This window comes from Leishmania mexicana, chromosome 13 (genome assembly GCF_000234665.1).
Source record: "Leishmania mexicana MHOM/GT/2001/U1103 complete genome, chromosome 13".
NCBI classification, from domain to species: domain Eukaryota; phylum Euglenozoa; class Kinetoplastea; order Trypanosomatida; family Trypanosomatidae; genus Leishmania; species Leishmania mexicana.
This window is the reverse complement of record NC_018317.1, coordinates 362050-388767: the sequence shown is the minus strand read 5'-3', so window position 1 is coordinate 388767 and position 26718 is coordinate 362050. Positions and strand designations below refer to the sequence as shown.

The 26718-nt window shown below is 60.5% G+C and overlaps 10 protein-coding genes across 10 annotated transcripts; all 10 read left to right on the top strand.

Annotated features, from left to right (window-relative positions):
- Positions 1-2849: 2849 nt before the first annotated feature.
- On the top strand, positions 2850-3407 carry LMXM_13_1200 (conserved hypothetical protein; the record flags this gene model as incomplete). The annotated part of the gene is made up of 1 exon (XM_003873272.1): positions 2850-3407. The coding sequence occupies one exon, from the start codon at positions 2850-2852 to the stop codon at positions 3405-3407; it is 558 nt and encodes a 185-aa protein (XP_003873321.1).
- A 2183-nt stretch (positions 3408-5590) lies between these two features.
- On the top strand, positions 5591-7729 carry LMXM_13_1190 (putative adenylosuccinate synthetase; the record flags this gene model as incomplete). The annotated part of the gene is made up of 1 exon (XM_003873271.1): positions 5591-7729. The coding sequence occupies one exon, from the start codon at positions 5591-5593 to the stop codon at positions 7727-7729; it is 2139 nt and encodes a 712-aa protein (XP_003873320.1).
- Positions 7730-10548: 2819 nt separating this feature from the next.
- On the top strand, positions 10549-10905 carry LMXM_13_1180 (outer arm dynein-like protein; the record flags this gene model as incomplete). Its single annotated transcript, XM_003873270.1, has 1 exon — positions 10549-10905. The coding sequence occupies one exon, from the start codon at positions 10549-10551 to the stop codon at positions 10903-10905; it is 357 nt and encodes a 118-aa protein (XP_003873319.1).
- Positions 10906-12292: 1387 nt separating this feature from the next.
- On the top strand, positions 12293-13927 carry LMXM_13_1170 (conserved hypothetical protein; the record flags this gene model as incomplete). The annotated part of the gene is made up of 1 exon (XM_003873269.1): positions 12293-13927. One exon carries the CDS (start codon positions 12293-12295, stop codon positions 13925-13927), a length of 1635 nt encoding a protein of 544 aa, XP_003873318.1.
- A 742-nt stretch (positions 13928-14669) lies between these two features.
- LMXM_13_1160 (putative calmodulin) lies at positions 14670-15278 on the top strand (the record flags this gene model as incomplete). The annotated part of the gene is made up of 1 exon (XM_003873268.1): positions 14670-15278. The coding sequence occupies one exon, from the start codon at positions 14670-14672 to the stop codon at positions 15276-15278; it is 609 nt and encodes a 202-aa protein (XP_003873317.1).
- Positions 15279-16015: 737 nt separating this feature from the next.
- On the top strand, positions 16016-16978 carry LMXM_13_1150 (conserved hypothetical protein; the record flags this gene model as incomplete). The annotated part of the gene is made up of 1 exon (XM_003873267.1): positions 16016-16978. One exon carries the CDS (start codon positions 16016-16018, stop codon positions 16976-16978), a length of 963 nt encoding a protein of 320 aa, XP_003873316.1.
- Positions 16979-18229: 1251 nt separating this feature from the next.
- LMXM_13_1140 (conserved hypothetical protein) lies at positions 18230-19441 on the top strand (the record flags this gene model as incomplete). The annotated part of the gene is made up of 1 exon (XM_003873266.1): positions 18230-19441. One exon carries the CDS (start codon positions 18230-18232, stop codon positions 19439-19441), a length of 1212 nt encoding a protein of 403 aa, XP_003873315.1.
- A 1025-nt stretch (positions 19442-20466) lies between these two features.
- LMXM_13_1130 (conserved hypothetical protein) lies at positions 20467-22242 on the top strand (the record flags this gene model as incomplete). The annotated part of the gene is made up of 1 exon (XM_003873265.1): positions 20467-22242. One exon carries the CDS (start codon positions 20467-20469, stop codon positions 22240-22242), a length of 1776 nt encoding a protein of 591 aa, XP_003873314.1.
- Positions 22243-23521: 1279 nt separating this feature from the next.
- LMXM_13_1120 (putative DNA-directed RNA polymerase ii 8.2 Kd polypeptide) lies at positions 23522-23791 on the top strand (the record flags this gene model as incomplete). The annotated part of the gene is made up of 1 exon (XM_003873264.1): positions 23522-23791. The coding sequence occupies one exon, from the start codon at positions 23522-23524 to the stop codon at positions 23789-23791; it is 270 nt and encodes an 89-aa protein (XP_003873313.1).
- A 1214-nt stretch (positions 23792-25005) lies between these two features.
- Positions 25006-26556, top strand: LMXM_13_1110 (conserved hypothetical protein; the record flags this gene model as incomplete). The annotated part of the gene is made up of 1 exon (XM_003873263.1): positions 25006-26556. The coding sequence occupies one exon, from the start codon at positions 25006-25008 to the stop codon at positions 26554-26556; it is 1551 nt and encodes a 516-aa protein (XP_003873312.1).
- Between the last annotated feature and the right edge of the window lie 162 nt (positions 26557-26718).

Genomic DNA, 26718 nt, shown 5'->3' with positions numbered 1-26718 from the left:
CAGTACCTTTCTCATCTTCCTCCACCACCACCACCCCCTTTTCTCCTCCTCCTCCTCCTCCCTATTGCCGACCTTCAATTTTCGTTTTTTCGTTGCTGCCCTGATCTCGAATTTGTGTGACGAGTGTGTTCCTTTTGTTTGTTTATTTTATGTAAGTGCCACCTGACCTTTTGAGCACATTGTGTTGACTGTAATCAACTGTTTTGTATGCTTTATTTTTTGTTGTTGTTGTTCGCTGCCTTTCACTCCCCTCTATCATCACCTCTTCTCTCCCTCTCCCTCCCCCTCCCCCACCGGCTAAAGACAATCGGGGTTGACTTGTTCAAGGTAACGCCAACGGAAGAGAACGAGAGCAAGAGCAATACTATTACACGATGCACAGTGACAGCAGCGGCGCCACACGTACAGCACAGGCACAACAAAAGTGGGATTAACGGAATAAGCAAGGGAGACGAGAAGGCGCTGAGGTGAAGGAAAACAACAGCAGACACTTTTTCTTCACCCCCTCTTGCCCACTCGCCACTCCCTTTGTCTTATCTCTCTCTCTCTCTCTGGTCTTTGGGCTACTAGTAATAGATGGTGCTTCTGTGTGTGTGTGTGTGTGTGCGCACGCCTCTGTCTAGCTGTGATAAGCACCCCTGCCCCCTCCCCTGCCCCTTCCAGACACCTTGTTCCCATTGGTTGTCTATCTCTCTGTCTTTCGCTCCGTCTGTTCGAGCACCTTAAACCTTCCCTCTCGTCATCAAACATGACTTCTATCTTTTTTTGTTTCACCGCTCGGCGTTTGGTTATTGTTCTGATCTCTGCCGTCTTGTGCTTTGCATATATCTATATCTATATATACCGTGTGCTTCTATCCTTTTTTGGCGTGTGCCTGAGTGTGTGTGTGTGTGTGTGTGTGTGTGTATGTGTGAGTGCGTGAGTGTGTGTGCGTGTTGGTGTGATGAGTGGGAAGACTTGCCACACGCACACAAGCACACACACACACACACAGGCCTCTGCCTCTCTCCCTCCTCTCCCCCCGCTCTCCTAAGCGCGCGTATTCGCGCGTGCGTGCGTGCCCTTCTCGCTCACTTTCACCCAAGCATGCACGGTCGCACAAGCACACAACCTACACCCCACGTAGGTGTGACCGAAGTGTCACCATTCTCCTGCCACCACCACCACCACCACCACCTTTTCCTGTTCTCCCTCTCTTCTCTTTTCGCGCGTGTGTGTGTGTGTCCGTTTTTTGTTTTTGTTTTCCGACCTCTTTCGACTCCCCCTCCCCTTCCCTTTCTCCCCTCCTCCACCTTCTCCCTCCATTGAAAAAATGGCACGCACGCACACGCACACACAGGCAGTCCAGGTCATTTTCCACGCGTGTGCGTGTGCTTGTGCGTGCGTGCTCGTCAGTTCCCCCACGTGTCTTACTCTATTGGCTTTGGCACATGGGGTGTATTTTTTTTTTGTTTTTAAGTTTAATGCTCCAATTTTCATTTTGTTTCGTTGTGTGTGTGTGCGTGTAGAAGGCGCTTCGTTGTGGTTGTGTCGGCGGTGGTTTCCCTCTTTGTTTTTCTTTGCCGTGTTTGCCATTTGTCCCTCCCCCCTTCCCCTTCCCCTTCCCTCCTCCGCCCCCCCCCCCGCGAAGTTCGGTTCACTCGCGCTCGCCCGTACATGGGCACACACACACACACACACACACACATACCACACCCACTTCCCTTCCCGGGTCCACCTGTGTCTCTCTTTCTCGCCTCCTCGCGACGCGTATGTATGCATGCGTCTCTGAGTATGTACGTTGTTTGTGGGCGTGTGTTATGCGTGTGACTCTCTTGTGGCCGGGCGATGAGGAAGAGAGAGGGGGGAGGCAAGCGACGGCGATCTCTCCTCCTCTTTTTTTTTCAGCCGCCTCACGCCGCACCCAACGCACACAATGTTCACCACGCACGTCGGAGACGACGGAGAGGAGGCCTGGGTGAGGCTTGGGGACAAAGCACACGCAACACAACACGATACAGAAGAAAGTGGCCACAGTGTGGTCTTCTTTGTTGTGTGTGTGTGTGATGGCGGGACGGGCGGGGGAGGAGTGCCGGAAGCAAAGGGAGTAAACACAGAGAAAACAAACAGAGCGACAACGCCGACCGTCACACGCGCACATGCACAGGCGCACGCGCAGGCAACACAGGCGTGCTGAATAGAATGTGAAGAAAAGAAAAAAGCGCAAGGCTCTCGTGCGCATGAGGAGAGAGTCTTTAAGTACTTTGGTATATATATATATGTATATATATATATATATCTGTTATTGCTCCCATGATACTCGAGGAAAAAGGCAACAAGGGGAAAAGATGAACAGCTGTGGGATGCCATACGCATCGCCATAGCGGACGAAGGACCGCACAGAGAAGGTGAGGAGTCGCGAGGGAAGTCCCGCATAATCTCCTCCTCTTATCACGCCTCTCCGCGCATGTCACCAGCAACGGCATCATCGGTATCGTTTGTGGTGGCACGGCGCGCCTGTAGCACACACAAACACACGCTGCGCCCTCCTCTTCCCATTTCTCTCTGGCCTCGTCGCCTCAACGCTTTCTTTCTCGTCATCCTCCTTTGTTGTTGTCCTTATTATTATTTTTGCCGTTGCTGCGGTCGTCTGTGCTGTCATGCACACGTGTGCACACGCATGCGTCATGCGTCCTTGATGACGCCACGATACCCAATACTCGGCACTGGACAAGCATGAAAACCAGGAAGGACTCCGAGAGAAAGAGAAAGGCAGTCCTGTCTCGCGCGTGCGCTCTTCTCATTCGCACCGCCAACTTACCGGTGGAGCTCCTCCTAACCCCCTGTCGTATTTATTCGCATCGCTGACAATGCTGCGCGTAACCCTCGGCCAGTACGCGAGCAAGGTAACGGCCGGTAATGCCAAGAATCAGGCCGGATCGCCGCGGCAGAAGGCCAAAATCTTTCACGTCGTCCCTGGCACCCCTGTCACGCCGGTGGAGAAGCTGAAGGAGCAGCGCCGCCGCTTTGGCCAGGACCGGTACTCGCGGCAACCCGAGTACCGGCCAGGGCGCAACGTCCGCATGGACCCCAACACCTTCACCCTATATGCGACGACGAAGGGTGTCATGACGATCCGCACCTCGCGCATCAACCCTTCGTACAAGTGGCTCGACGTGGAGCCGGACATTCAGAAGATGTACCGCAGTCGATGCATGCGTGCCGCCCTCCAGGCCCGTGGAAAGGCCTCCATGATGGTGGAGAGCAACGTGTACTACCGTGCTGAACTAGATCACGTGACGGAGCCGCACTGGCGCGAGCGAGTGATGAGGGTGCCGAAGGCAACAGAGCGCTTCCAGGACCCCAACTGCTTTACTCGTGGACTGGTGCCCTCCCTGCGCCCGCTTAGCCGCTACTCGTACGAGTGAAGTCTCTCTGGCTCAGTGACGCATGGGCACAGCGTGGGCACGCGCACCGTCTGACGGGTGACGGAGCCGATGGAGACAAGAAAAGGCCATCGGCGAGATTCCCGGCTCGAAGGCTGCGCCGCTCACCCTCCCTCTCGACTCTCTGCCGCCAACAACACCAAAAAAAGGGTCCGCCTTCGCCTTTGCGCCTTCTTTGGTGTGTCTGTGTGAAGGGAGGAGGGCAATGGCGAGACCATCGCCCCTCCTCGGCTACAATGAACAGGAAGCGAAACGTACGCGACATCAGACGGACGTCGAAGAAAAAAATAAAAGGTGACCAAGCCACCGAGCATCACCTGATCAGCTGCGTACACACAGGAAGGCGGGCAGCCCGTACTGTCCGCGTGTAATTGGTGGCGACAAGAAGCTCTTTCTCTGGTAGTGGTAGTGGTGGTGGTGGAGAGATGGGACGCCCGCTCCGTGTCTCCACGGCTGCTTGGCAAATCGGTGTGTGTGTGTGTATCGCTGCTTTCTCTTTTCCACTCCCTCCTCTCTCTTGCTCTTTCGCTGACTGCGCCGCGCCCTGCACGACGACGAAGGCACCAACGACGCGCCATCGTCAGTCCTCCTCATAGCATGCAATACGCGCGCACACATCTCCTCCCTGCTCTGCCTCTCCATCTGGTGCCGCGGACAATAAAATCACCAGCGCCCCTACGCACACACACGCCTTCGCCATTTTAAAACTTTCTGCAGACGATTGATTCCCTCCCACCCACCCACCCCGATGACGTGGGGACACCTCCGTGTGTGGTGTTAGTGTCCAGTGCCTCCGCTATCTGTGGGGAGGCCACTCAGCCCCCTTGCCTCTGCCAATGCCGAACCACTTCTGGTGGTGGTGACAGGGTCCAGTGCCTACGACGCAAGGGAGGTCAGTGCGATGTATCACTACCAATGTAGGCGGTCATGTCCTGGATGGCGTGGCGTCGGAGCGACCGGCGACGGTGAACACGTCTGTGCCATCCACATGATGGGCGAGATGTCATCGCGACCCATGCGTATCCCACCCCCGGCCCTCACAGCGCCCACCGCTGGTGTGTGGGGTGGGGGGAAGCCGAGTGCCGCCCCGACGGGGTGGATGCACCGCGTGACGGCCGGCACAGCGGGAGCGGCTGTGAGGCGACCTGCTCAGCGGGTGGGTGGGCAGTGTTTGGGGCTGGGGCCGTGCACCGGTGACTGAGTCGGTGCCATTACTCTACCGGCGTCTGCGTCGGCTGCTGCTGCTGCTTTGCACCATGCCCTCGGGGGGAGGGGGGCTGTGACCGAGTTGGACGTAGAGGCGCGTGGAGTGCCTGTTTATACGGCAGTGCGGTTTACACGCGCATGTGGTTCGTGAAATGCGCATTTTTTTCTAAAACGTTCGCCGAAGAGCCGCAGCGGACATTCCTCACCTCGTAGACCTAGCTTGTCCTCCCTCCTCTCTCCGTCGCCCTCGCACCTTCGCTCTGAGCTGCCACTTCGGAGCTGATCCTCCCAACATCCACCTCCCAGGCACACACACACACACAAAAGCACCTCGTTTTCACCTCTGCCCTTGGAAAGGGATGCCAATTTCGTATCCACGGTGACAGCGGGCTTCTCTCGCACCCCCTCCCCCCCCCACCTCGCGGGATCACTGTCGAGTGTGGACACTCTGTCCTCTTCCGCTTCACCGACTCTTCACGTCTCTCTTCCCCTCTTCGCTAAATGCCTGCACGCCCGCAAAACCCGCGCAGCGCTCAGGCTCGGAAAGGAAATCGGCAACGTCACTGCCACCACCGCCCAACCCAAACACAGTCACACCTGGAACAGCTCACCAGAGCCTCTTCACTGCCTCGCCCTTTCTTTCCTCCCTTTCTTTTACCCCCCCCCCCTTATACACCAGCCTCACCTCCCTCCCCTCCCCTCCCCTCCCCTCCCCCCTTTACCTCCCTCTGGCACCCCCACACCTTCCTCCCCGCGTCACACCATTCCCTTCCCCTGTGTCTCGCCTCTCTGTCGAACACACGCACACACGTCGACACAGGTGCGGGCTACAACAAGCTGGACACACCCGCGCGTGCGTCGTTCGCCTCCTCCCCTGTCCCTCAAAACTCTTTGTCGTGCTTCGGAAAACCACCACCACCACCCTTTCCTCCCTCCCTCCCCCCACCTCTTGAGCACAGATGCCGGTTCGTCGTTACGGTGGTCGCTACAACAACTCCTCGCCCGGCGTGTCGAATGCGCTGAGCCCGAGCAGCACCGCCGGTTGGCCGCTATCGCCGTCGCCAGCAGCGGGCTCGAAGCTCGCGTCCACGCATCACGATCCTGTCCCGCAAGAGGCCTACTACGCGAATGATAAAGCGGACGCTCGGCACCAGCAGCAGGCCGCCTTCCGGGAGCCAAGCGTCGAGGTTGAGGTGGAGGTGGAGATGATAGACGACGGGCCGCCGCACGGTTTGCAGAAGCCGTTGAGCGTGGCGCCGTACGCCGCGAACGCCAACAGCAGCAGTGGCAGCACGAAATGCAACACCATAACGGCGTCTGGCTACACCTTTTACACCAATGAGCGCCAGAAAAGCGTGTATGAGGCGCTGCGCTCGCTGCGGCCTTTGCCGGAGCTGCAGGAGCCGCGTCGCGTGAAAGAGTACACGGAGGCGTCGCTCAAGGACTCGCTCTACCGCATTATCGAGGCACACGACGTGATCATGGTGGCCGGCGCCTTTTTTGGCGACGAAGGCAAGGGCAAGACAGTGGATGCGGTGGCCCACCACCCGCTCTGCACGTGCATCGCGCGCGTGAACAGCGGCGAGAACGCCGGCCACACCGTCTACGACAAGGCCGGTCGCAAGTTCGTCTTCAACCTCGCACCGTCCGGTCTGCTGTTGCCTGGCAAGAGAAACTACATCGGGCCCGAGTGCGTCATGGACCCCGTCAGCTTCATGGAGAAGGAGGTTATTCAGCTGATCGACGCCGGTATCGACTACCGCGACCGCCTCTTCATCGGCAATGTGTGCATTGTGACGCCGTACCACAAGCTTCTGGACCTGCTCGGCTCAGCGGCGAACTCGTCAACGCTGAAGGGCATGGCGCCCGTTCACGGCAGCAAAGTGATGAAGCGCGGCATCCGCCTGGACCACATCTTCAACGACGACGAGATGCTGCGCAAGCGGCTGGAAAAGGACATGGACACGTACCGTGGCCTGCTCAAGGTGAAAAACCTCTCGGACGCTGACGTGGTGCGCCTCTGCCGCGAGGAGAACAGCGACGGCGTCGTGCGCGTGCCGGACTACGTCATCGCGTTCGCGCAGGCGAAGGACAAGGTCGAGTTCCTCGTGAATCTGTATCGCGACCGTGTGCGGCACAACCCGAAATTCCCCGCTCGCTGCGATGTCACCTACGAGCTGCATGCGGCGGTGCTGCGTGGCGAGAAAGTATTGCTCGAGGGCCCGCAGTCGTACTGGCTTAGCAACGCGCGCACAAAGTTCTGGGAGAGCACGACGTCGGCCGACACAACGGCGGCAGGATTGCTGGCGGCCTCGCAGCTGAACTTCCAGAAGTTCAGGTCTGTCGTGCTGAACGTGCACAAGGCGCCTGGATCCAGCCGCGTCGGCATTGGCGCCTGCCCCAGCAGCTTCGTCCCGCAGGACTACTTCAGTGCCCAGAACATCAAGACGCTGCGCGACTTGCCGTCGGCGGCGTGTGCCAACTTCGAGGCTGTGCAGCGCACGCTCTTCCGCGACGGCTTCCCGCACAGCAACGACAAGGCAAGACACAACGGCATCATGGCCCCGGTCGAGTACTCGGACGAGACCGGCAAGTACAACATCGGCGTCGCCATGGCCATCGCCTCGGCGCAGCACCACGGCGAATGCGGCGCCGTCACGAAGAAGCCGCGCGTATGCGGCTTCTTCGACTGCGTCCTGCAGCACGAGGTGAACAGCATCCAAGGCCCGTACCTCACCATCTCCGCCGTCGACCGCGGAGACGAGTACGATAAGGTCGGCGTGGCCATCGCCTACGTCTATTACGACCCAGAGGGCAAGCAGGTGGACGTCAATGGGCACGTGTACAAGAACGGCGACATCATCCGCGCCGGCGATCCGGTGCCGAGCGAGTCCGCCCTCTACCACTGCCATCCGATTGTAAAGTTGATCGACGGCTGGCGCGACAGCCCCATCGCCGCGGCGAAGCGCCGCCGCAACGCACCGCTGCCGCGCGGCGTGTGCGAGCTTCTCTCCACCATCGAGTACTTCACCAACTGCAAGATACTCTCGATCGGCAACGGGCCGAACGGAGACGACATCATCTACCTCCGACAGTAACGTCGCCTGATTTTTTTGTGCTGCTGCCCCTGGCTCTGCAAAGGAGCTGGGAGCGTGGACACGGGTGGCGGCGACTTTGAAGCGTTGCCAGTCACGGTGGAACGTAGCCAGCACCAGCGTCGCAGAGGGGGAGCGGCCACCCAGAAGCGAGAGAGGCAGAGGCAGAGAGAGTAGTAGTAGTACCCCTTGAGAGCAGCCGCAAAAGACGACGATCCGTGCACTGGTACACCTCACGGCAGGTTCTTCATCACACACACACGCACGCACGCACGCATGCCGATAGACAAGGTATTGACGCTGTATACGTGCCTGTGCGTGAAATGGGAAGGACTCCTCTGCAAGGAGAGAACTAGTAAAACTGCACTAGCAGCCCACCATTCACCGCCACCAACATCGCTGTAGGTATCCCTCTTGCGGCCCCCTCTACATGGGCCTCCCTCCCTCCCTCCCTCCCCCGCCTCTCTCCTACGCAGCCCGATTTCACGCACACCTCTATACCTGAGTAAGGGCATGTGTGTGCGTGTGAGCGTGGGCGTGCTGCAGTAGCCTCTATCGTCTCCCTCGCCTCTTCCTCCCGTCTATTCGCCAGGTGCGGAGTCCTTGAAGAGTGCCGTTGCTGCCTCTACGCACGCACCCTGGCCACCCCCGCTCTCATGTATATATATATATGTGTGTGTGTGTGTGTGTCTGGTGCGTCTGTGGGTGCTCAGAATGGGTAGAGGGAGAGGAGGGGTGGGGGACGGTGCGTGGAAGGTAGAGGTGGAGGCCTCCAGCAGAACAACCCCCTGAAGAGATGTGCCCCAACCGTTCACGGCAACTGCGTGGGCGAAGAAGAAACGAAGAAAACGCAAAGACAACGACGAGGTGGATGCTTCAGAAGCGTGGCAACGAGCGGGGTTGGCGGACGGGACTTGTTCTAGAAAGCAGTTGTAGCAGAAGAGCAGGATAGCACTGTCCTTCCCCTCCCTCTCTCTCCTCGCCTCTCAAAAGGACAGTGTCAACGCCCGCTTCACTGCGAGCTGTAGCAGCCCAGAGGAGGAGGGCGGTGGTGGCAGTTGTGGACAGAGAATCGAGAGAGCGAACGAGTGAGAGGAGGAGAATGAGGAGGAGGGGAGGGGGCCGGTGTCGGGCCGAGTGTGCCACGGCCCCTTCGCAAAGTGAATCCGAAAAACGCAAGAGGGGTGGGCGACAAGAACATATGTTTAGCGTGCGCCTTGTACGTGCTTGTGTGTTGTATATATGGGCGTGTGACGTGGCGACCGTGCCCCGTTTTCTTTTTTCCCCTCTCCCTCGTTGTTGTTTAACGGCGGTGGATAACGTCATGGCACACGAGCCACTGCGCGCTTCGTGTGGTCGTTGTTGCATTTTTTTTCATTTGGCTGGGCGCGGGCGTGCGTGTCTCTCTCTCCCCCCTCCCCCTCTCTCGGCTACCACGCGCGCCATCGCTCCTGGTCCGAGCGCCGCAATCATTCGTGTGTCCTCGTCTGCGTGTCAAGCGAGATGTTTTCCAGTAGGGTTTCCCCGTTCGTGCTCCCAAGACTGCGGAATGCGAAATCGAGGACACATACACACACACGTACACACACACACACATACCAAAAAAAAACGTTTGGGGAGGGGAGAAAGTGTGTCCGAGAGAGCGGGAGGGAGAGAGGGAGGGATGCGTAGCACTGCCGTACGCCAGCTTTATGATGTTTGCAAGCTGTGTGGCGGAAGGGGGGGGGCTGCTTCTGCAAAAGGTGTGTGCTGACCCGCGCTCCACCGTGGCAGCCCACTCCCGGCATCCATGAATGCCTACACAAAAAAAAGCATCTCTCTGGCTATCCTTCGCGTTGTTTTAACTTGGGCCCGTACAGATGTGCGATGGAGCTGCGTAGTGCCGCCCCTCTGCCAAGGCTTCGGAGCATGGAAGCTGTAACACTGCCGGTGATATACCCACACACACACACACACTTACAGAGAGATGTGCGTGCGTGTGTGTGCGTGGGTACAGGTTCGCGGCCTCCTCGTCCCCTGCCTCCTTTTTCTTATGTCTCTTCCTCCCTCAGGGCACAGGCACCAAAATAAAAAAGGACATCGCCCACACGCGCACCGACGCGCACGCGAGTACGTCTGCGTGTGTGCGTCCCGGCTCGCTCTCTGTCTCTCGTCTCCAAGGACCGCCGCCGTCTCCGACACACGCCTTTTTTTCTTCCGGGACTCTGTCGTCGTCGCCGTCCTCACTCAGCCGCCGCCGCCTCAGTGGCCCTGCCATGTACGCTCAACAAGCAAACAGTCAACACAATGTACAAGTGAGAGGGAGAGAAGAACGCGTGATGCATGGAAAGTAGAAACTCGCATGCGTCCACACTGACGTACGTGCAGAAAGCGGGAGGGGGTGCAGGGCAACGATGGAGATGTGCCATTAGTTGCTCTTCCCTACACACTCGTCCCCCCCCGCCTTCCCCCTCCCCTCCCTCTCCTAGAGAGGCTGCGATGGAGTTGATGCTCTGCTGAAGAGGGCATGGCTGGAGCCGCCTTCGTCGCCGCCAGATATCCAACACCTCTCTTCCTCTCTGAGCATGTCTCTGTGTGTGTCTGTGGGCGAGGATGGCATGTTAATGCCTGTCCGCGCACAAGTGAATGTCCCGCCCTCAATTAGCCCGTGTAGCTTTTTCGTCGAGCTCCCCTCCCCTCCCCCATTCTTCGTCCCCCCCTCGGCTACCCGCGCGCCTTCTGCGGCACCGCCGTAACACTACGCAGAACCCCGTGGTGAAGCGTTCATCATCGTCATCACCCATCACGAAGCCCCGCCCTGCCCTCCTCTCTCTCAGCCCACCATGGCGGACTACGAGCCCGAGGACAACCTCGAACAGAACAGCGCCCTGAGCAGTGAAAGTATCCAAGAGGATATTAGCAACCTGTTGCGCACAAAGCTTGCGGGCGAACAGTGGAACCCCGCCAAGGTAGATGGCTGGGTGGAGGACATTGTGAACTCGATCCTGACGGAGCTCGCTGAGCTCAAGAAACCGTACAAGTACATTGTCACGTGCGTGTTCATGCAGCGCACCGGTGCTGCGCTTTCTGTCGGGTTTATTAGCCTCTGGGACAATACAAAGGACGGCATGGTGCACGTCCCGTTCGAGAACGATTCGTTTCACTGCCTGGTGACAGTGTACTTCTTGAAGAACGACTAGGCGGCGTCGACGTCGCCGCCATGCAGCGGGGGAACACAGGAGAGGGGTGGCGGTAGTGCGGCAGAAGGCGTAATGGTGAAAACAGGTGGAATGAGCGAGCAGAGGGAGGAAGGAAACTTCCAGGCAGGTGTTGGCGCACGGCTCGCGTGCATTCCGTGCGCGTTGAGCACGTGTGCTACGCACTGCTCTCCTTGTCGTCGTTTTTTTTTTTCGTACCTTCTTCCCCTCCAGCCGCGCCGCCACCACCGGCCTTCCTACCGCTCGCTCGTGATCCCCTCCCTCCTTGGTGTCGCTGCTGGTGTACTTGTACGCGTGCGTGTGTGTGTGTGTGTGTGTGTTTTGTGTCTGTATGCTGGCGTTGTCGTCGATGTAAACCAGAAGCTTCGAGAAATGGCGGGATGGTGCGTGGGAAGGTAAGAGGGGGTGTACAACATCAAAGAAGGAGCGGAAACAATGCGCACCTCCCCCCACCCCCCACTCACACACTTCTCCGATGAGCTGCGCCACGGTTGTTCGATGCCCACGCAGCGAAAAAAACGCAATGGGGAGGGGGAATCGGTTCACGGCTCCTCGCGCGTCTTTGCGTACCTGTGCGTCATGTATCTGAGAGTATCCCAAAAGTACGGGATGAGCCATAGAATCAACAACAAAACGCTTCGCGCACCTCCTTGTCGCCTCATCTGCGCCTTCCGCAAGCTGAGCGCCGCTTCATCCCATCCACCCCCGCTCCACGGTCCGTCACCACTCCCTCCTCGCGAGCGCTGGAGAAGGTCTTTGCGGGTTCGTCGGTGGTGTTGTGACCAGTGCTCAAGTACCCGTCCGGACCCGCGTCCGTATGGGTACGCATACACTGCAACGGCGGCGGCCTTCCCTTTTTCATCGCGCACCGCAGGCTGCGCCAGCTCGGTGTGCTAGGCAATCCTTCCCCTCCCTTCCCTTCTTCCCTTCCCTTCCCTCGCTCACGTGACCTGGCCCCCGCCGCCCCCCCCTACACGCTCCATTCCTCCTCCTCCTTTAGAGAGAGACACACCCAGGTACAAGCGCCTGCGCTGCATAGGCGCGTCGTGCCCGGGAACTCTTGCAGAAATCCTTTGGCTCGTCTCGGTGCGTGTGTGTCTGGGTCTGTGTGTGTGGTTGTGTGTGCCGGCTCACAGTTGTCACATGAATGCAGCGCACCACAGTCGTGCCGTGCTGCTGTGGCGCCCATGTCGCTGCTGCTCGTCGTTCTCGCCTCCTTTGGCGTGCACAGCGGGCAACGTCGGCGCACAGACGGCGGCAAGCGGCGGAGTTGTACTGTACCACCTGCGCTAAGAATCTGCCTCTGTCAGTCCTGCCATGCCGTCGACATGCCCCCAAGGATGTGACTGGGAGCGTATCGAGTTGGGCCATGCCCTTGAAGGTACCGATATCCGCGATCACCGCTGCGACTCGCTGCTATTCCTCTGGGCCGCACGATGGAGAGGGGTGGCGGCGTGGCAGCAGCGGCGGCAGTGGCCACGCCGACCGCATCCTTGGCGACGTGGCAGAGCGACTATCAGACAGGCAAGATGGGAAGGAAGCCGCGGAGGACGAAGACGCGGCGGCCCGGGGCACCGTAAAATTTATTCCCTCCCAAGACGAGGGATGGGATGCGCCACCTTCGTCATCGAACGCCTTCTCGGCCACGGCATCGCCTGAGCCGTTGCCACCGCAGTCGGACCCCACCGCCGGAAGCGAGCGCGCTGCTCTCGATCAGCGGCGTCGGCTCTTCGCGCAATGCACCGAGCTGGCGGACCTGGTGCAAGAGGAGCTGCGCGCCGAGGTGGCGCGGGACATGAAGGACGGCGTGGCGGCCGTGCCACCGCTTGCGCCGAGTGGGTGGCGCGTCTTGCACACAACCGGCTCGAGTTACTTTACCATGTCGCGCCTGAAGAAGGGCCGCTACGTGGACAGCCGAGCCGGCAGCAGGAGGGCGGACGATGATGGCGACTCACCACTGGCCGCGTCAGACACGGTGCCGCGGTACCGCAGCGTGCACGATCTCGTCACAGGCGGTGGGCGTCCACCGCGCTCGGCCAAACGTGACGACGCCGCAGCGGAGAGGAGGGAGATGTGGGTGTTGCACCGGGGCCGCTACACGGCAGCGCAGGACGGACAAGCCGCGTCGCAGCGGAGTAGTCCGGCGGGCGATGAGGGTGACAGTCGTAAGCACGGCGCCAGTCGCCGCAGAGATGCCGTGCGCTACGCCCGCTCCGACATGCACATCACCCTCTTCGCTCCGTTCCGCAGCCTCGACTTGACGCTGTACAACCCACGCGTCGGCATCTGCGAGTGGACGCGGTTCGACGTCCTGATCCGCAAAGAGCGACCGAAAGCCGCGACGGCGGCGGCGGCAGCGTCACGTTCGTCACCGCTGCTGGCGACGACGCTGGAAGGACAGCAAGAGGTGTGGGACGAGGGGCGCTGCATGTTTCTGCGCCTTGCGTACGTGAATGGCGAGCTGCGCGTGCGCTCGTTGCAGTTTGTGTCGCACAAGCTGGCCCGTGCGCTGGAGGAGCACGCTGTCTTCGGCAAAGGGGAGCCGCTCTACCTGGAGATGCTGCGCCGCCTGCCCACGGCCGTTTCTTTCCACAAGCCATCGCAGCGGCGTGGCGGCAGCTCTTTGGAGAGGAAGGCCCAGACGACCACGGTGAGTGCCACGTCGCCAGTGAACGTCTTCGACGCACCGGAGCCGACCCCGGCCACGCCAGCGGCCGCGGCTCCACGGACATCGTCGTCCTTCAACTCAGCCCGCGTGCTAACCTCGCAGTTCGATCGCAGCGGCGAGTACGCACGGATGTTTGCCTACGCTGGCCCCTACATCACGGAGCTGTCCAAGGAGCTGCGCGAGGCGCTGAGCGAGTACATCATGATGGACGTCGGCATCACCAACGAGGTGGCAGAGTACGTGTGTCAGATGCAGTTTTTCTTGGAGCAGGAGGAGTACGTCGGCTGGTTGGCGCAGTGGGGGCAACTTGCCGCAACGCTGAAGCAGACGCTCTGACGCGCGCGTAGTGTGGTGGGAGAGAGAAGAGGGGCGCCGCGGGCCTCTGCCAGCAGCGTGAAGCGACGATCACCCATTTTTTCTGCTTCTGCTGCCTATACACCTCTGTGTGTGTGTGTGTGTGTGTGTGTGTGTTTGTGTGTGTGTGTGTGACTAAGCGTGCACACACACACACACACACGAAACCGGGTAAGACGAAGCGAGGAAACGGAGCGGAAGAAAAAATGCATGCCGCAGTTGTCGCTGACCAGGTGGGAGAGGGAAGAGAGGGGGCGAGACGACAAGAACAGCTGAGGAGAAGTAGAATCGAACAGTGATCGAGTGTCTCCGATGGCGCTGGAAAGGCCACGAGAAAGCAAGTTCAGACCCGCACCGGCGGAGGAGCTTCTGTCTCCATGCACGGGCGCCTGAGTGCGTGCATGTGCGTAGCATACATGATGCCCCAACGCTTCCCTCGCTTCTAACCGTACTCCCCCCCCCCTCCCCGTCGCCCGCCACGCCCTGCCACCGCCACCGCCGTCACATGCACGCTCGACTAGGATTCTCCCCTCCCTCCCTCACCCGCTCTTTTTCAAGTGGACGCCTCTTTGCCCTCGACAGCAGAAGCAGACGTGCGCTTCTCTTCGCCATCCCGTTGGCCACGTCTCCCCCCCCCCTCCTCCCCAAATCCCATCTCATCCCATCCCATCATTCCCTCGCTCCCCTCTCTCTCCTCCGCCCACACACGTGCAGCGGCGCCGCAATGCAGAAGCTCTCCGAGGCGGAGCAGGAGGAACTGAAGGAGATTTTCGACCTCATCGACTCCGACCAGTCCGGCCTCATCTCGCTCCAGGAGCTGCGCAAGCTCATGGCAGCGCTGCACCTGAAACCAACCGAGCAGGAACTAGAGGAGGTGTTTGAGGAGACATGCAGCTTGCCGTCCGCCACGAAGGTGAGTGCCGGGTCCCCTTCGGCGTCGTCCTTGCCGCTGCCGTCCTCCTTCATCGCCGCCGCAGTACCCCACAACGGTAGCGTCGTGAACAACTCCCGTAGCGACATCAATGCGTCCTCCGAAACGACGACCGCGGCAGCATCGGCGCGCATGGTGACTTTCCCACAGTTTGCCACCATGATGGCGCGCCGCGTACAGTCCGAGTACACCGCCAAGCAGCTGCGCAATGCCTTTCAGCTCTTCGAGTCCCCTGACATGCCAGAAGGTTTTGTGTCAACTAGTGTCCTGGCCCACGCCCTGGCGACGTACGGGTCGAAGAAACTCGATAAGGAAGAGATCGATCGCCTCATGGCGGCCATCGACCCGAACAATACGGGGCGAGTGAACTACTACGAGTTTGTGGATACCGTAACGGTGTGATGTTGACGGCAGCGGTGACGATGGAAACGATGTCAGCGGTATATGCGGTGCACGGGGGAGGGGAAGGGAGGCAGCCCTCCCCCTTACCGGTCTCCACCGTCCCTTTCTCTTTTCTTTGATCCCTTTCATGATGGCTTCCCTCTCCCGTCACCCTTCGCGTCTTCCTCGTGAGCCCCCGGACGTGCGCGCGTGACGAGAGACGGAGGTGACGCCAGCTTTCCTTTTTCGTTATTTGCCTCACTGTGACAAGTGTCATGCGCGCAGGTGCACAGCACTTCGTCGTGCGGTCACGCGAGGATTGGCATGCACAGGCGCTCACGGGCGCCCTTACACAGATGTACAGGTGCGAGCTGCGCAGGACATTCGACGAGCGCGAGCACGTCACCTCCTCCGCAGATGCTGGGGAACGCAATGATTGCGATAAAAATGGCAACACTTCTCAGAAACAAGAATCGAAAGACAACGCACATCACCGGAGGGCCCCTACGTCTCTCTCTCGCTCTTGGTCTGCAAGCGTACCGCGTACGCACACGTGTGTGTGTGTGTGTGTGTGAGCGTGGTCCCAGCCTGATCTCTTGCTGCACACGAACTCTGCCCCCCCCCTTTCTCCTCTCTCCTCCACGGACTTGTCCTAGCAGGGCTCTGCATACGCGTCGGCGTTGCGAGGACACGGATCCGAGTGCGCGCACGTCAGGCAACATCCGCCGGCTCCTCCTCTCGTAGAGGAGAAAAAGAAAATGCCGCCCACCGATCCGCGGGAGTGGGCAAAGAAGGTGCGTGCCAAGACGCCGCAGCTGCTCGAGGTGGGCAAGCCGGTGCCAAAGGCGGTGCTGAGCTTTGGTGGCTGCGGCTTCCTCGTCACGTACGCACTCGGCGTTGCTCTTTACCTGCAGCAAGAGAAGAAGGAGCTCCTGGCCAACAGCTTCCTGCTAGGCGCGGGGTCTGGAGTGCTGCCGGCGGTGGCGCTGGCGTGTGGGCCGCGGGCCGTCCATCTCGAGCGCGTCCGCGACTTCATTGTAAACAACAGGTTTATTGTCACAGACGAAGAGAGGCGGATCGCGACGATGGCAGCCGGCATCAATGAACTCCTTCCAAGGAACGCCGTCGACTTGGTGAAGGGCCGCCTCGCCTTGACGGTCGGCTTTTCAAACAAGGACCCGGGATACATGACACAGGCCAAGGAGAACATCTACTTTGGTCACCACATTGCGGAGTGGACCGACTTCGATGACCTGGCGCAGAACATCATCGCGGCGACTGCGCCAAACACGCAGAAGCCGTGTGTGTTTCGGGGCGCCGACAACGTGCTGCGCGGCACGATGATGTCGCTCAGTAGCGAGGTCGACCAGTACTGTCGGCACGTTTACATCCACGGCTACGCTGGCTACCGCTACAACAAGAACCAAGCACGACACAACATTATGTTTGGTCGCCACGGGTACGTTGGCAACACCCATTTCTCCTTTCCCAAGCAGGTGCTCATGGCCTTCGCTCCGCTGGTGGGCGGTGACGTGCGCAAGGATGAACTGCTGGAGGCGTACGACGTGGGCTACAACGACGCACGTCGGTACGAGCGGTGGGAGGAGGACCCGTACTACTTCGCCAAGGCAGACCGGTCGCCGAGCGACGACTTTAACTTCCGCAATCTGCGCGCCAACCTCTTCGGCGGCAAGAACGCGTCTGAGCGGTTTGAGCTGTGATGGGATGAATAAGAAGCAAACGACGGAGGACACGCGATGGCACTCGTACAGGTGGGCCGCGGACCGCTGCAGACCGCTGCATGCGTGCGCGTGAAGAGGGGAGGAGGGGGCTAGCATGCGCTCTGCCCCATAGCTGTGCACATTGCTGCACGTCTCCCCGCCTCTTTCTTTCTCTTCCTGGCCCTCTGGGCATTGTCGCCTGATTCAGTCGCCCTCTCTGTGTGCATGTGTGCGTTGTGTGTGTTTGTGTGTGTGTTGGGGGAGGAGGAGGGGGGTGTTTGCTTGGTTGTCAGCCATCTTCAGGTTGGCGATCTGCGGAGAGGCCCGAAGGAAAGCGGGAGGGCGAGAAAAAGGCGCCACCTCGCCGACTTGTGCACGTTGCCCTGCGCCTCCGCGCACATGTCTGCGCTGCCTCGGCTCAGTCGCAGGCCCCTCCCCGTCTCTATCCTTTTTTTCCCCACCTTCGCTCCTGCCTTCCTCCTCCTCTGGGTCTGTCTTTCCCTTTCTGGATCTGGATGCGCGCACGCATGCACAGGCGTGCGCACATACCACCACACAAGGACACCTCAGCTGCCCCGTTTTCTTTTCACCCTTCCCCCTCCTCCCCCAAATCCCCCTCCCTGCGCTCGGGAGGAAATTCTGGTTGCGGTGCCTGTCCATTTCCGTGACGTACACGATGGCAGCGACGACGCACGCAGACTGCGGTGAAGGCTCGCCTTGGGCAGTGAATGCAGACGTCCGCCGAGGGCCCTCTGCTCCGGTGTCCCATCTGCCTTCAAGCCCCCACCACCCCCTCCCCGTCTCCCTCCATTGGGCTCCCCCGTGCCATTGCAGCTCACTCACGTTGCCGCTCGAATTCCTGCTCGGGCCATCTCCGCACGGTCGTGAGTGTGTCGGAGTCGATCCCATTTCATTCAACCTCTGCCCACGTCCCCGCCCAGGCAAGACAGGAAAGCCGTGGAAGGTTGGGTGCCCGGGCAGTTTCGTGCGCACCAACCCGAAAACGTATGCATACCGTGCCGCCATACCGTCACTGTGAGGCATGCGGCTCAGTGTTAAGCGGCAGGGTCGCACACGTCTCTCTGTATTTTGGATCGCCGGGCCATGCGTGCGCGCCTGCTGGTGGCACGGCCCTTGCTCACTCCTCTACACCTTGGCCCTCCTCTTGTCTCTCTCTCTCCTTCTCACGCTGGCGGGGTGAGGAAGTGTCCATGACATACACACACACGCGCGCACACACATCCCTCAACAATGCAGCGGGGGGCCAACGTGCGCCCGATAAAATTGGCGCAGAAGGTGTTCAGCGCCAAGACGGTGTGTCCAACGGCGGCGAGTCAGCTGTACGTGGCCCACGGTCTCCTCGGCAATTCGAGCAACTGGGCAACCGCCTCGCGCCACCTTGTCGAGCACCCTGCTCTCAAAGACAAGCTCCGTCGCGCGATCCCGGTGGACATGCGCAACCACGGCAGCAGTGCGCACAGCAGTGACCACACGAACGCGGCGCTTGCCTCTGATCTCGAAGCGCTGGTGCTGCGCGAACAGCAGGAGTTGGCCCACACCTTTCGTGACCCGGCCTCGTGTACGACACGGAACGCCATCCTGATTGGGCACAGCATGGGCGGCTTGGCGGTGATGGGTATGCTGTTGCGGCGCGCCAACGAGGATCGTCTGCTGACCTCGTGGGCTGATCACTGTGACGACGCGGGTTCGGCGCCGTCCTACGGGGCGTGGCCGGCGGAGCACCGTCGTCAGTGCATCGATGGAATGCGTCATGTGAACGAGTCGTTCGGCTTCGCTTCCTCGCAGCCCATCGCGGAAGTGCTCTTCAATAACCGGGGTGCGTCCTCCTCACCATCAACGGACAGCGGTAATGCTTCCCGCATCCCGCTGCTGGGCCGCGTCGCTGGTGCTATCATTGTGGACGTGACGCCAACAATGCGGCTGGGTGAACAGCGCAGCGGCGCTGACAACGTCAAGGAGGCGCTCGAGCGCATGACGCAGGTGCGACTGGACGAGATTCACAGCTACAAGGACGCAGCGGCAGAGCTGCTTCGAGTCGGCATGGCTGAGCAGGAAATGCGCGATTTTGTGGCGACGAACATCGTGCTTGATTCCAAGGACAAGTCGAAGCCCGCGCAGTGGAGGTGCAATCTGCCGGTCCTCGCCAGCGACTACGGCAGCTTCCAGCCATCCATCACGAGCTGGTTCACATCGTCGGCAACGACGACGGGGCAAGCGTCCTCGGCTGCCGCGCCGCGGCTGTGCACGCTTCCTGTCATGTTCGTCTTTGGTGGTCAGTCGCCCTACAACGAGCCGGATCACCGCCAGCGCATTTCGCGCTTCTTCTCCAACGCAACGCAGGTGGAGGTGGCCGGCGCAGGTCATTTTCTGCATTACGAGAAGCCGAAGGAGTTCACCGACGCCGTGGCGCCGTTCATCGCGTCCCTCATCTCACAGCCGTGACGCACAGGAGAGTCATCTTGGCGTTCTCGGGGGTGGGGGAGGGGAGGGCTGCCAAGGTGGCGCTTGACACGTTCTGCCGCCCACCTCCGCCCCTACCTTTGTCTTCCCCTCTTCCGCTTCTCAAGATGCGCACCTGAACGTGTGTTCGTGTTAGTGTCTTTACACGGTGCCTCCCGTAGATGTCCGCCCTAGCAAGGTGCGCACGCACACACACACACACACACACACACACACACGTGCGAGGCTGCTGCAGACGGAAACGGATACCGCACCCGCACATGTAGGTCAGCGACTGAAGCGAAGAAACCAACAGCCGTGGTAACGGCATACACCTGGCACGCATGCAGAGCTACACACGCATACGCAGACGATACACACTCGTGCCTCTGCACGTCGCACTCGCGCGGATGCGTCCGCTTGGGTTTGCGTGCGCGTGTGTGCACGCCGGTGTTGCAGCGCCATCGTCCCGAATCATCAGATTCTGCCTTAGGTGGGTTGGACGTCCGTTCATCTCGTCCCCAGCCAGAGAGAGAGGTGCAGCGGAGGCTCTGCGGGTGTATACACCTTCTTTCTCTGTTGACTGGTGCCCCCGCCCCCTCCGTGTCCGTCTCGCCCCCACCCTCCCCTCTCTCTATCTATTGCATCCCATCACCCCGTCGCTCCATCGATTATGGAAGCCGTCCCCGCCAACGCTCTCTCCCTCCCCCCCCACACACACACGCACACCGCTGGCCGCTCACGCGGCGTCGAAGCACCCCAATCACTCGTCTTGCAGTGCTTCACTGTTCTGTTGCCTGTTCTCACCGCCACCACCACGCCACAACTTATCGCCCTGCTGCATCAGCGCTTCCCGACAGCTCTGCTCCACATATGTCTGCTGTGGAGCTCCTCGTTTTGCTTTGAACGCGCATCGCACTCGCACTACAGAGCTCGCTATTCCCATACACACACACCACCACCACTTCCCCCCCCCCCTCCCCTGCCTCCTCACACACCGAGACACGCACCACTGTGACTACGCAATCATGGACAGCGAAACGGAGTCGTCGAGCAAGCTGCAGAGGCAACTCGTGGAGCTCTTGCGCCCTTCGGGGCGTTGCGCAACGCTACGCGTCTCGCAAATTGCCTCTATCCTCGGTGTCGAGGGCGAGGAGCAGTATCAGCATCTCCTTGACCTGCTTGCGCGCAGTCGTATTGCCCAGTACGATGCGGAGCAGCAGACCGTGCGGCCGCTGCTGGCGCCAAAGGACAATTTCGACGGCGATGATGAGGCAGCGCTGCTGGCGCTGAGTGACGTGGACGTCGTCGGTGGTGGCGTCCGAGGCGGTCGTGTCCGATCAACGCCACTTGCTGGGTACCGTCAGCATCGATCAAACAGCCGCCACAGCTTCCGCAGCGGCGGTGGCAATGCCGTCGCGAGTGGCTACCGGTCGGACTCCGGCCTCGCCACCGCCAACTGCAGCGCTGCTCTCACGTCACGCCGCCGTGCGGGTGGAACGTGGACCAAGCCAGGCCAGCGCGGCCTGGAGGACGCGGCGAGCTTCCCGGGCCCCGTCGGCCGTGTCGGCTACATCTGCGTTGCGGACGAGTTGCACCTGGGCAAGCTGGAGGCCTACTACCGTGCGCAGGGATACTACACAAAGTTCGACTTTGACGTCCTGCATGTACGCTTCGCGCAGCCGTCCTTCGTGAATGCCGAGGCGGACACCGGCGACAGAGCGAACGCGCCGGCAGGACAACGTGAGCCCCAACGCGCGCGTCACGCACTGACGGCGCAGCGCAGCGGCGATGTAGCCGTGCAGGGCGAGGATGTCAGCAGCAGCCCGCCACCGTCCCTGCTTCTCGAACGGGGGACCGTCGCAGCTGCCTCCCAGCGCCTCGGCGAGTCTGCCTCCGCCTCCTCTCACGGCTACGGTGCGTTGGGGAGCAACACGAGAAGTAAGGCAGGCGTAAACTGCACCCTTGCGCAGGTTGGCGAAGGAGGTGAAGCTGCCGCGGCGACGCCGAGCTCAAACAACAGTGCCACGCATTACTTTGACCTCTTCGTATTCCCCTACGGCGCCGTTGTCTGGTGGGGCTTCGATCAGCGGTACTTCAAGATCGTGGAGAACGACTACATGCTGCCACACAGCGCGATCAGCCACTGCATGACCAACCGCTACACAACGCAGCTCGTGAACGAAAACTATCCGGTGTGGTGCACCTTCCACCTCGTCGCTCGCGAGACGCTGGAGGTGGACGACAACTTCAAAGCGCGCCTGCGTTTCGACCACTTCGTCATCCCGTACAGGCGCGGCGAGTTGGCGACGGGTAGCGTGCTGATGCTCTGCGCTTCGCACGCGCTTGCGCAGTCTGCCAAGATCGACTACATCGAGCTGCAGGTACAGGAGTTGACTGACAGCTGCTCACCGCTGCCGCGCGAGCTGCGGGAGAAAGGCGCCGTCAGCATCACGGAACGGCGTCTGCTGCAGCTGCGCGGTGAGGTGCTGTCGTACCGACTCATGCTGAAGAGCGGCTCTGACTTGCTGGATGAGCCGGACTTCTTCTGGGAGAACTCGTATCTGAAGCCGGTCTTTCAGGCGACCAAGGAGGAGTACGAGATTAGTGAGCGGGTCGAGGCGCTGGACAACAAGCTGGATGCGGCGAACGAGATCTTGTCCATGTTGGCCGAGGACTTCTCGCAGCGGCATGGCGCGCGACTGGAGTGGATTGTGATTTGGCTGGTCTTTATGGAGGTTGTGATTGGCGTGCTGGAGCTGCTGGTCGACGTGCGGCCGTGGTTCCAGTCGTACAGGCGGTGAAAGACAGGCGAGGGGCAAGTGGCAGGAAAAGTCCTTGGCCGAGGTCGTGCGGTTCACTAGCGCAGTGGGTGTGCTACCCACCACCACGTCGGTGGGTGTGCCTGCACGTGTGCTGATAGCCGACTTATGGCAACGTCTTATCGACAGCGGAAGCGAACGTATTCTTGTGCTAGCGCATTACTTTTCTGTGTGTGTGTTTTGCTTTTCCTGCACTACGTAATTCTTGGGAGTGGAGCCGTGGGCCGGAGGGAGGAGGGGGCTCATGCCGGATTCCCGCTCCAACCGTATCGTGTGCTCTCACTGTTGGTTGATGGACCCGAAAGGGTCCATTGTGTCTGCCTGTATGTGCGTGTGTGTCGTGGTGATTGCTGTATATTATTTCTCTGTTCCGTTGTGCAGCCGCCGCAGCTACATTGTCCTGCGTCCTGGTGGAGCTGTGTGGCCGTGAGAGAGGCAGAGACGGAGGCGGAGGTGGAGGGTGTGAGGCGTGTGCTAGTGTGTGTGAGACCAGGGCGGCTGAAACGGGCGGCTCGTCTTCGTATTCCCCCGCACTCCCCCTCCCCTCGCCCTCACTGCCCCGCTTTCGATCTCTCGCGTGTGTGTCTCCTCATCAGTGTCGCCGGCGTCACCTGGGAAGTGGAGGCGCAGAAGCAGTGCCAGCCGTCCTTGTCGATATGGTACAGAAGAAAAAAGAAGTGTAAAGCCAGTCCAGCAGCACACAGATGATTGGATGCTGCCGGCGGATGCGGGGTGTGCTGGTGCGGTGGATAAACCGTGCAGACGCGCGCTCCACCGTGGTGAAGTGCGACCGTGACGTGTGTGTCTGAGTCCCCTCCACGAACAAGCACTGAAGCACATCACACATCGCACCGCCCCCCCCCCCTCCCTCCCTCCCCTCGCGCTCCCGTTGCGATCATGAGAAGTGCGATGAAGCAAAGGTGCGTCATCTCTTCTCCATACCCGTCGATTGAGGTTTCTGTGGTTGCGGCTGCGCCTGCGCTACCCAACCGCATCTCCCTCTTCGTTATGGCTTTGCCCTCTACCACCGTCCGGCAGCTCCCCCAAACCCCTTGGATCGGCACGAGGTACCGCTCTCAAGACGCTAGGAGTGTGTAGAACGGCGTTGCGCACTGGCACACTCTCCCCCTTCCTCGACCTCACCCTTTTCTCTCGTTGTTGCTCTGCTCCTCGCGCGTGTTTGCTCGTCGCGCTTCGCCGCACTGGGCCCTCTTCCTCCCAGCGCCGTGTACCCCTCGTCCCTCCCAGTCCTCTTCCAGCAATGATCATCCCCGTGCGCTGCTTCACGTGCGGCAACGTAATCGCCGACAAGTATCTTCTCTACCTTGACCTTGTCAGCCAAGGCGTCTCCGAGGAGGACGCGATGAACGCCTTCCACCTAGAACGCTTCTGCTGCCGCCGCATGATGCTCACTCACGTGGACATGACGGACCTGCTCCTCAAGTTCAACCCGGCAGACACGAACGTCCTGGGCGTTGCCTCCGCAGCGGCGGCGGCCGAGGAGGACGACGGCACTGTGGGCATGCCGTAGCAGAGACAACGCTCAGCCGTGCACCGCGTACGTGCCGGAATGGCCGGAATTCGTCCGTGGGCGGGCAGCGCGTTCACCACGCCCCCACGTGTCGACAAGTGTGCGTCAGTGTAGCGATCCTCTCTGCCTCTGCCTCTGCCTCTGACTCTCTGTCTCGTGTGTTGTTGTTGTGCCAATGTGTGTCGGTGTGTCGCTGCCGTGCGACACCGCGAAGCGAGAGAAAAAAAAATGAATGGCGCCATCAAGTCATCGCAAGGACCGAAGACCAACGCTAGAAGAGGAGAAGGGAGTAGAGGTGGTGTGGGGCTGTGGGGCTCTTTAACTCCGGCGGCATGCATATACACACAGGCAAGTGTGTGTGTGTGTGTGTGTGTGTGATGGCCACACAGAGGAGACGACTTCTGTTGGCCATTCGACGGTGGCCAACTCGATCGAGGCCTGGAAAGGGGAGCTCGAGGGTCGGTGTAGAGCGGGAGGAAGCGGGGTGGTTGCACACACGCACACAGGCATATAAACAGACAGGGCAAGGCGTGGGCAGTGACGGAGAAGTGGGCGGAGTCGATGCTCCTCCGACTGGCCAAAACCATCCCTCCCACACCTTTGTCTGCCGCCGCTCCTCTCTTGTGCTCCTCCCCTTCCTTTTTCCTCTCTCTCCCTCTGCACTGTTTCGACCCCCCCCCTTCTCCCCCCTCGGCGCCTCCCCGCGCGCGCCATGACGCATGAGCTTTCAAGCATGCCCACCCACACACACCCACACACGCATCCCTTCTCTCTGTGTCTGCTCCTCTCTAGCTTGCATGTTCGGTTCAGTTTGGCGCCCCTCCCCATCTCCCGTCCCCGATCATTACTTGAGTGCGCTTGTGCGTACACGGGCACACATACCGGCGTGTCCGCGCGAAACACTAAATTTTTCGTTTCTGGGAGAGGACTGTCCCCTCCCTCTCTCCCTCCCTCCCTCCCTCTCGCTCGCTCGCTCCTCTGACGCTCCTCGGCCTTCTGCCATCGATCCGGGAAGAAGGGGTGTGCATCGCCGCACACGTCTGAGTCGCCGAGTCGTCCCCTCTCTCAACGCCACTTCGCCCCCTCCCCCCTTTCGTTCCCAGATCCACACCTCCGCAGGTGTGGTGAGGCTCGTGACAGCCTTTCAAGCGTTGTCCTTCACAATGCCAGCGCCACAGAGAACGGTTGCTGCCGCGGCGGCGGCGACGACGTCCATGTCCTCCACGCGTGCTCGCAAGGACCCACTTCGCCGGATCGGCAATGGTAATGCTGTCGCCAGTGGTCTCGACATGACGCGCGTCGGCATCCTTAGCGACCGCGAACTTGCCTTTTTTCAACGTCTTGCCTACACCGGGTCGCAGGCGGGGGAGCAGCAGCAGCGCGACGTCCGGAAGCAGGAGGAAGACCGTCGCCGAGAGCTATCCAAGACTCGCACGGCCGGTTGGACCGACACGATCGAGGCACGCCATGACCAATTTGTCCAGGCGCAGCAAGACGCCAAGGATGCCGCGGAGGCGCGTCAGAAAGTGCTCGACGAGCTCTACGCCAAGCAGCTCGAGGAGGAGCACAAAGCGGTCATTGCGCGCCAAGAGCTAGAACACCTCAAGGAAGACCCGCGCGGACGCCATCTGCGCTCGATGAACATGCTTCACGAAGCACTGAAGGCTCGCAAGGAGCAGGTGGCCTACAAGCAGATGCTCAAGCGCGAGGATGAGGCGCAGAACGCGAACGCCCAGCGCGAGTTCCAGCTGCAGCTGTGGGGCGACCAGGCCGAGGAGCTGCACAAGAAGCTCAAAGCACGCCAGCGCAACGTCGAAGAAAAGAACGCTAACTTAGAAACTGTGCTCTACCAGATCGATCAACGACGACAGGAGCGTGCGGTGCGGCAGCAGGACCGCAAGCACGTCGATCAAGAGGCCGCCGAGGAGCGTGCCGAGCAGCAGGAGGAAGAAGCGCAGCGTCGTGCTCGCGAGCTTGAGAACGGCGCCTACAACAAGGCGCACAGCCGCCCCGCGCTGACCAAGTCGGAGAAACTGCAGACTCGTGTGGCTGAAAATATCGAGGACGAGGCCGCGCTGCGGGCCGAGGAGGAGAAGGTTGACAGCATCAAGCGCTGGGTAATTGAACGCCAGCAGCAGAAGCAGGCGGCGTTCGAAGAGCGAAAGAAGGTAGGCCTGCAGCGGTACCTTGACGAGGCAAAGCAAGAGAACCTGCCGACGTATCGCACGCAGGATGTGTTCGAGCAGAAGGGGCAGAGCTTCCTGCAGAAGATCTACGACAGCGACGCGAAGCAGAAGGAGAAGCATCACGAGTATCACCTCGAGATGGAGCAGCAGCGGCTAGAGATAGAGGAGCAGAAGGCGGCGGAGGCGCGAGGTGATCATGTTGGCAGCGGCGACGGCGCCGACGGGAGCAGCTCACGACGACACGGCGCTGCCACGACTGCCGCCGGCTTTCTCAACAAGGCCGAGGAAAAAGCGTACGCGGAGGAGATGCGTCGCTACCCGGAGCAGCTGCGGGCAAAGGAAGCCGAGGAGGCCGCCGCCCGTCGCGCCGAGGCATTGCGAATTGAGCGCATTCAGAAGCTGCAGGCCGCCGAGAAGCGTGAAAACGCGCGCCGCGCCGTCGAGGCTCGTCGTGAAGAGTTTCGGCAGCAGCAGGCCCAGCAGGAGGCGGACGACGCGCGGTATCGGGCCTACATTGACTCTGTGGTACCGGCAGACATGGGCCCGATCCTGTACCGCAAAGCCACTCAGCTGCAATGAAAGCTGTGCCTTGGGCGAATGCCTCTATGTGTGCGTGTGTCTTGATGCTCCTGACGGACTATGGCACAGAGGTGAACCGCGTGTCTGATCTTCAGCGTCGTCCGCGTCCCTCTATCGTCTCCACCCACACGTGCGCGCGCGCGCTCGTTTTGCTTTCCCGAT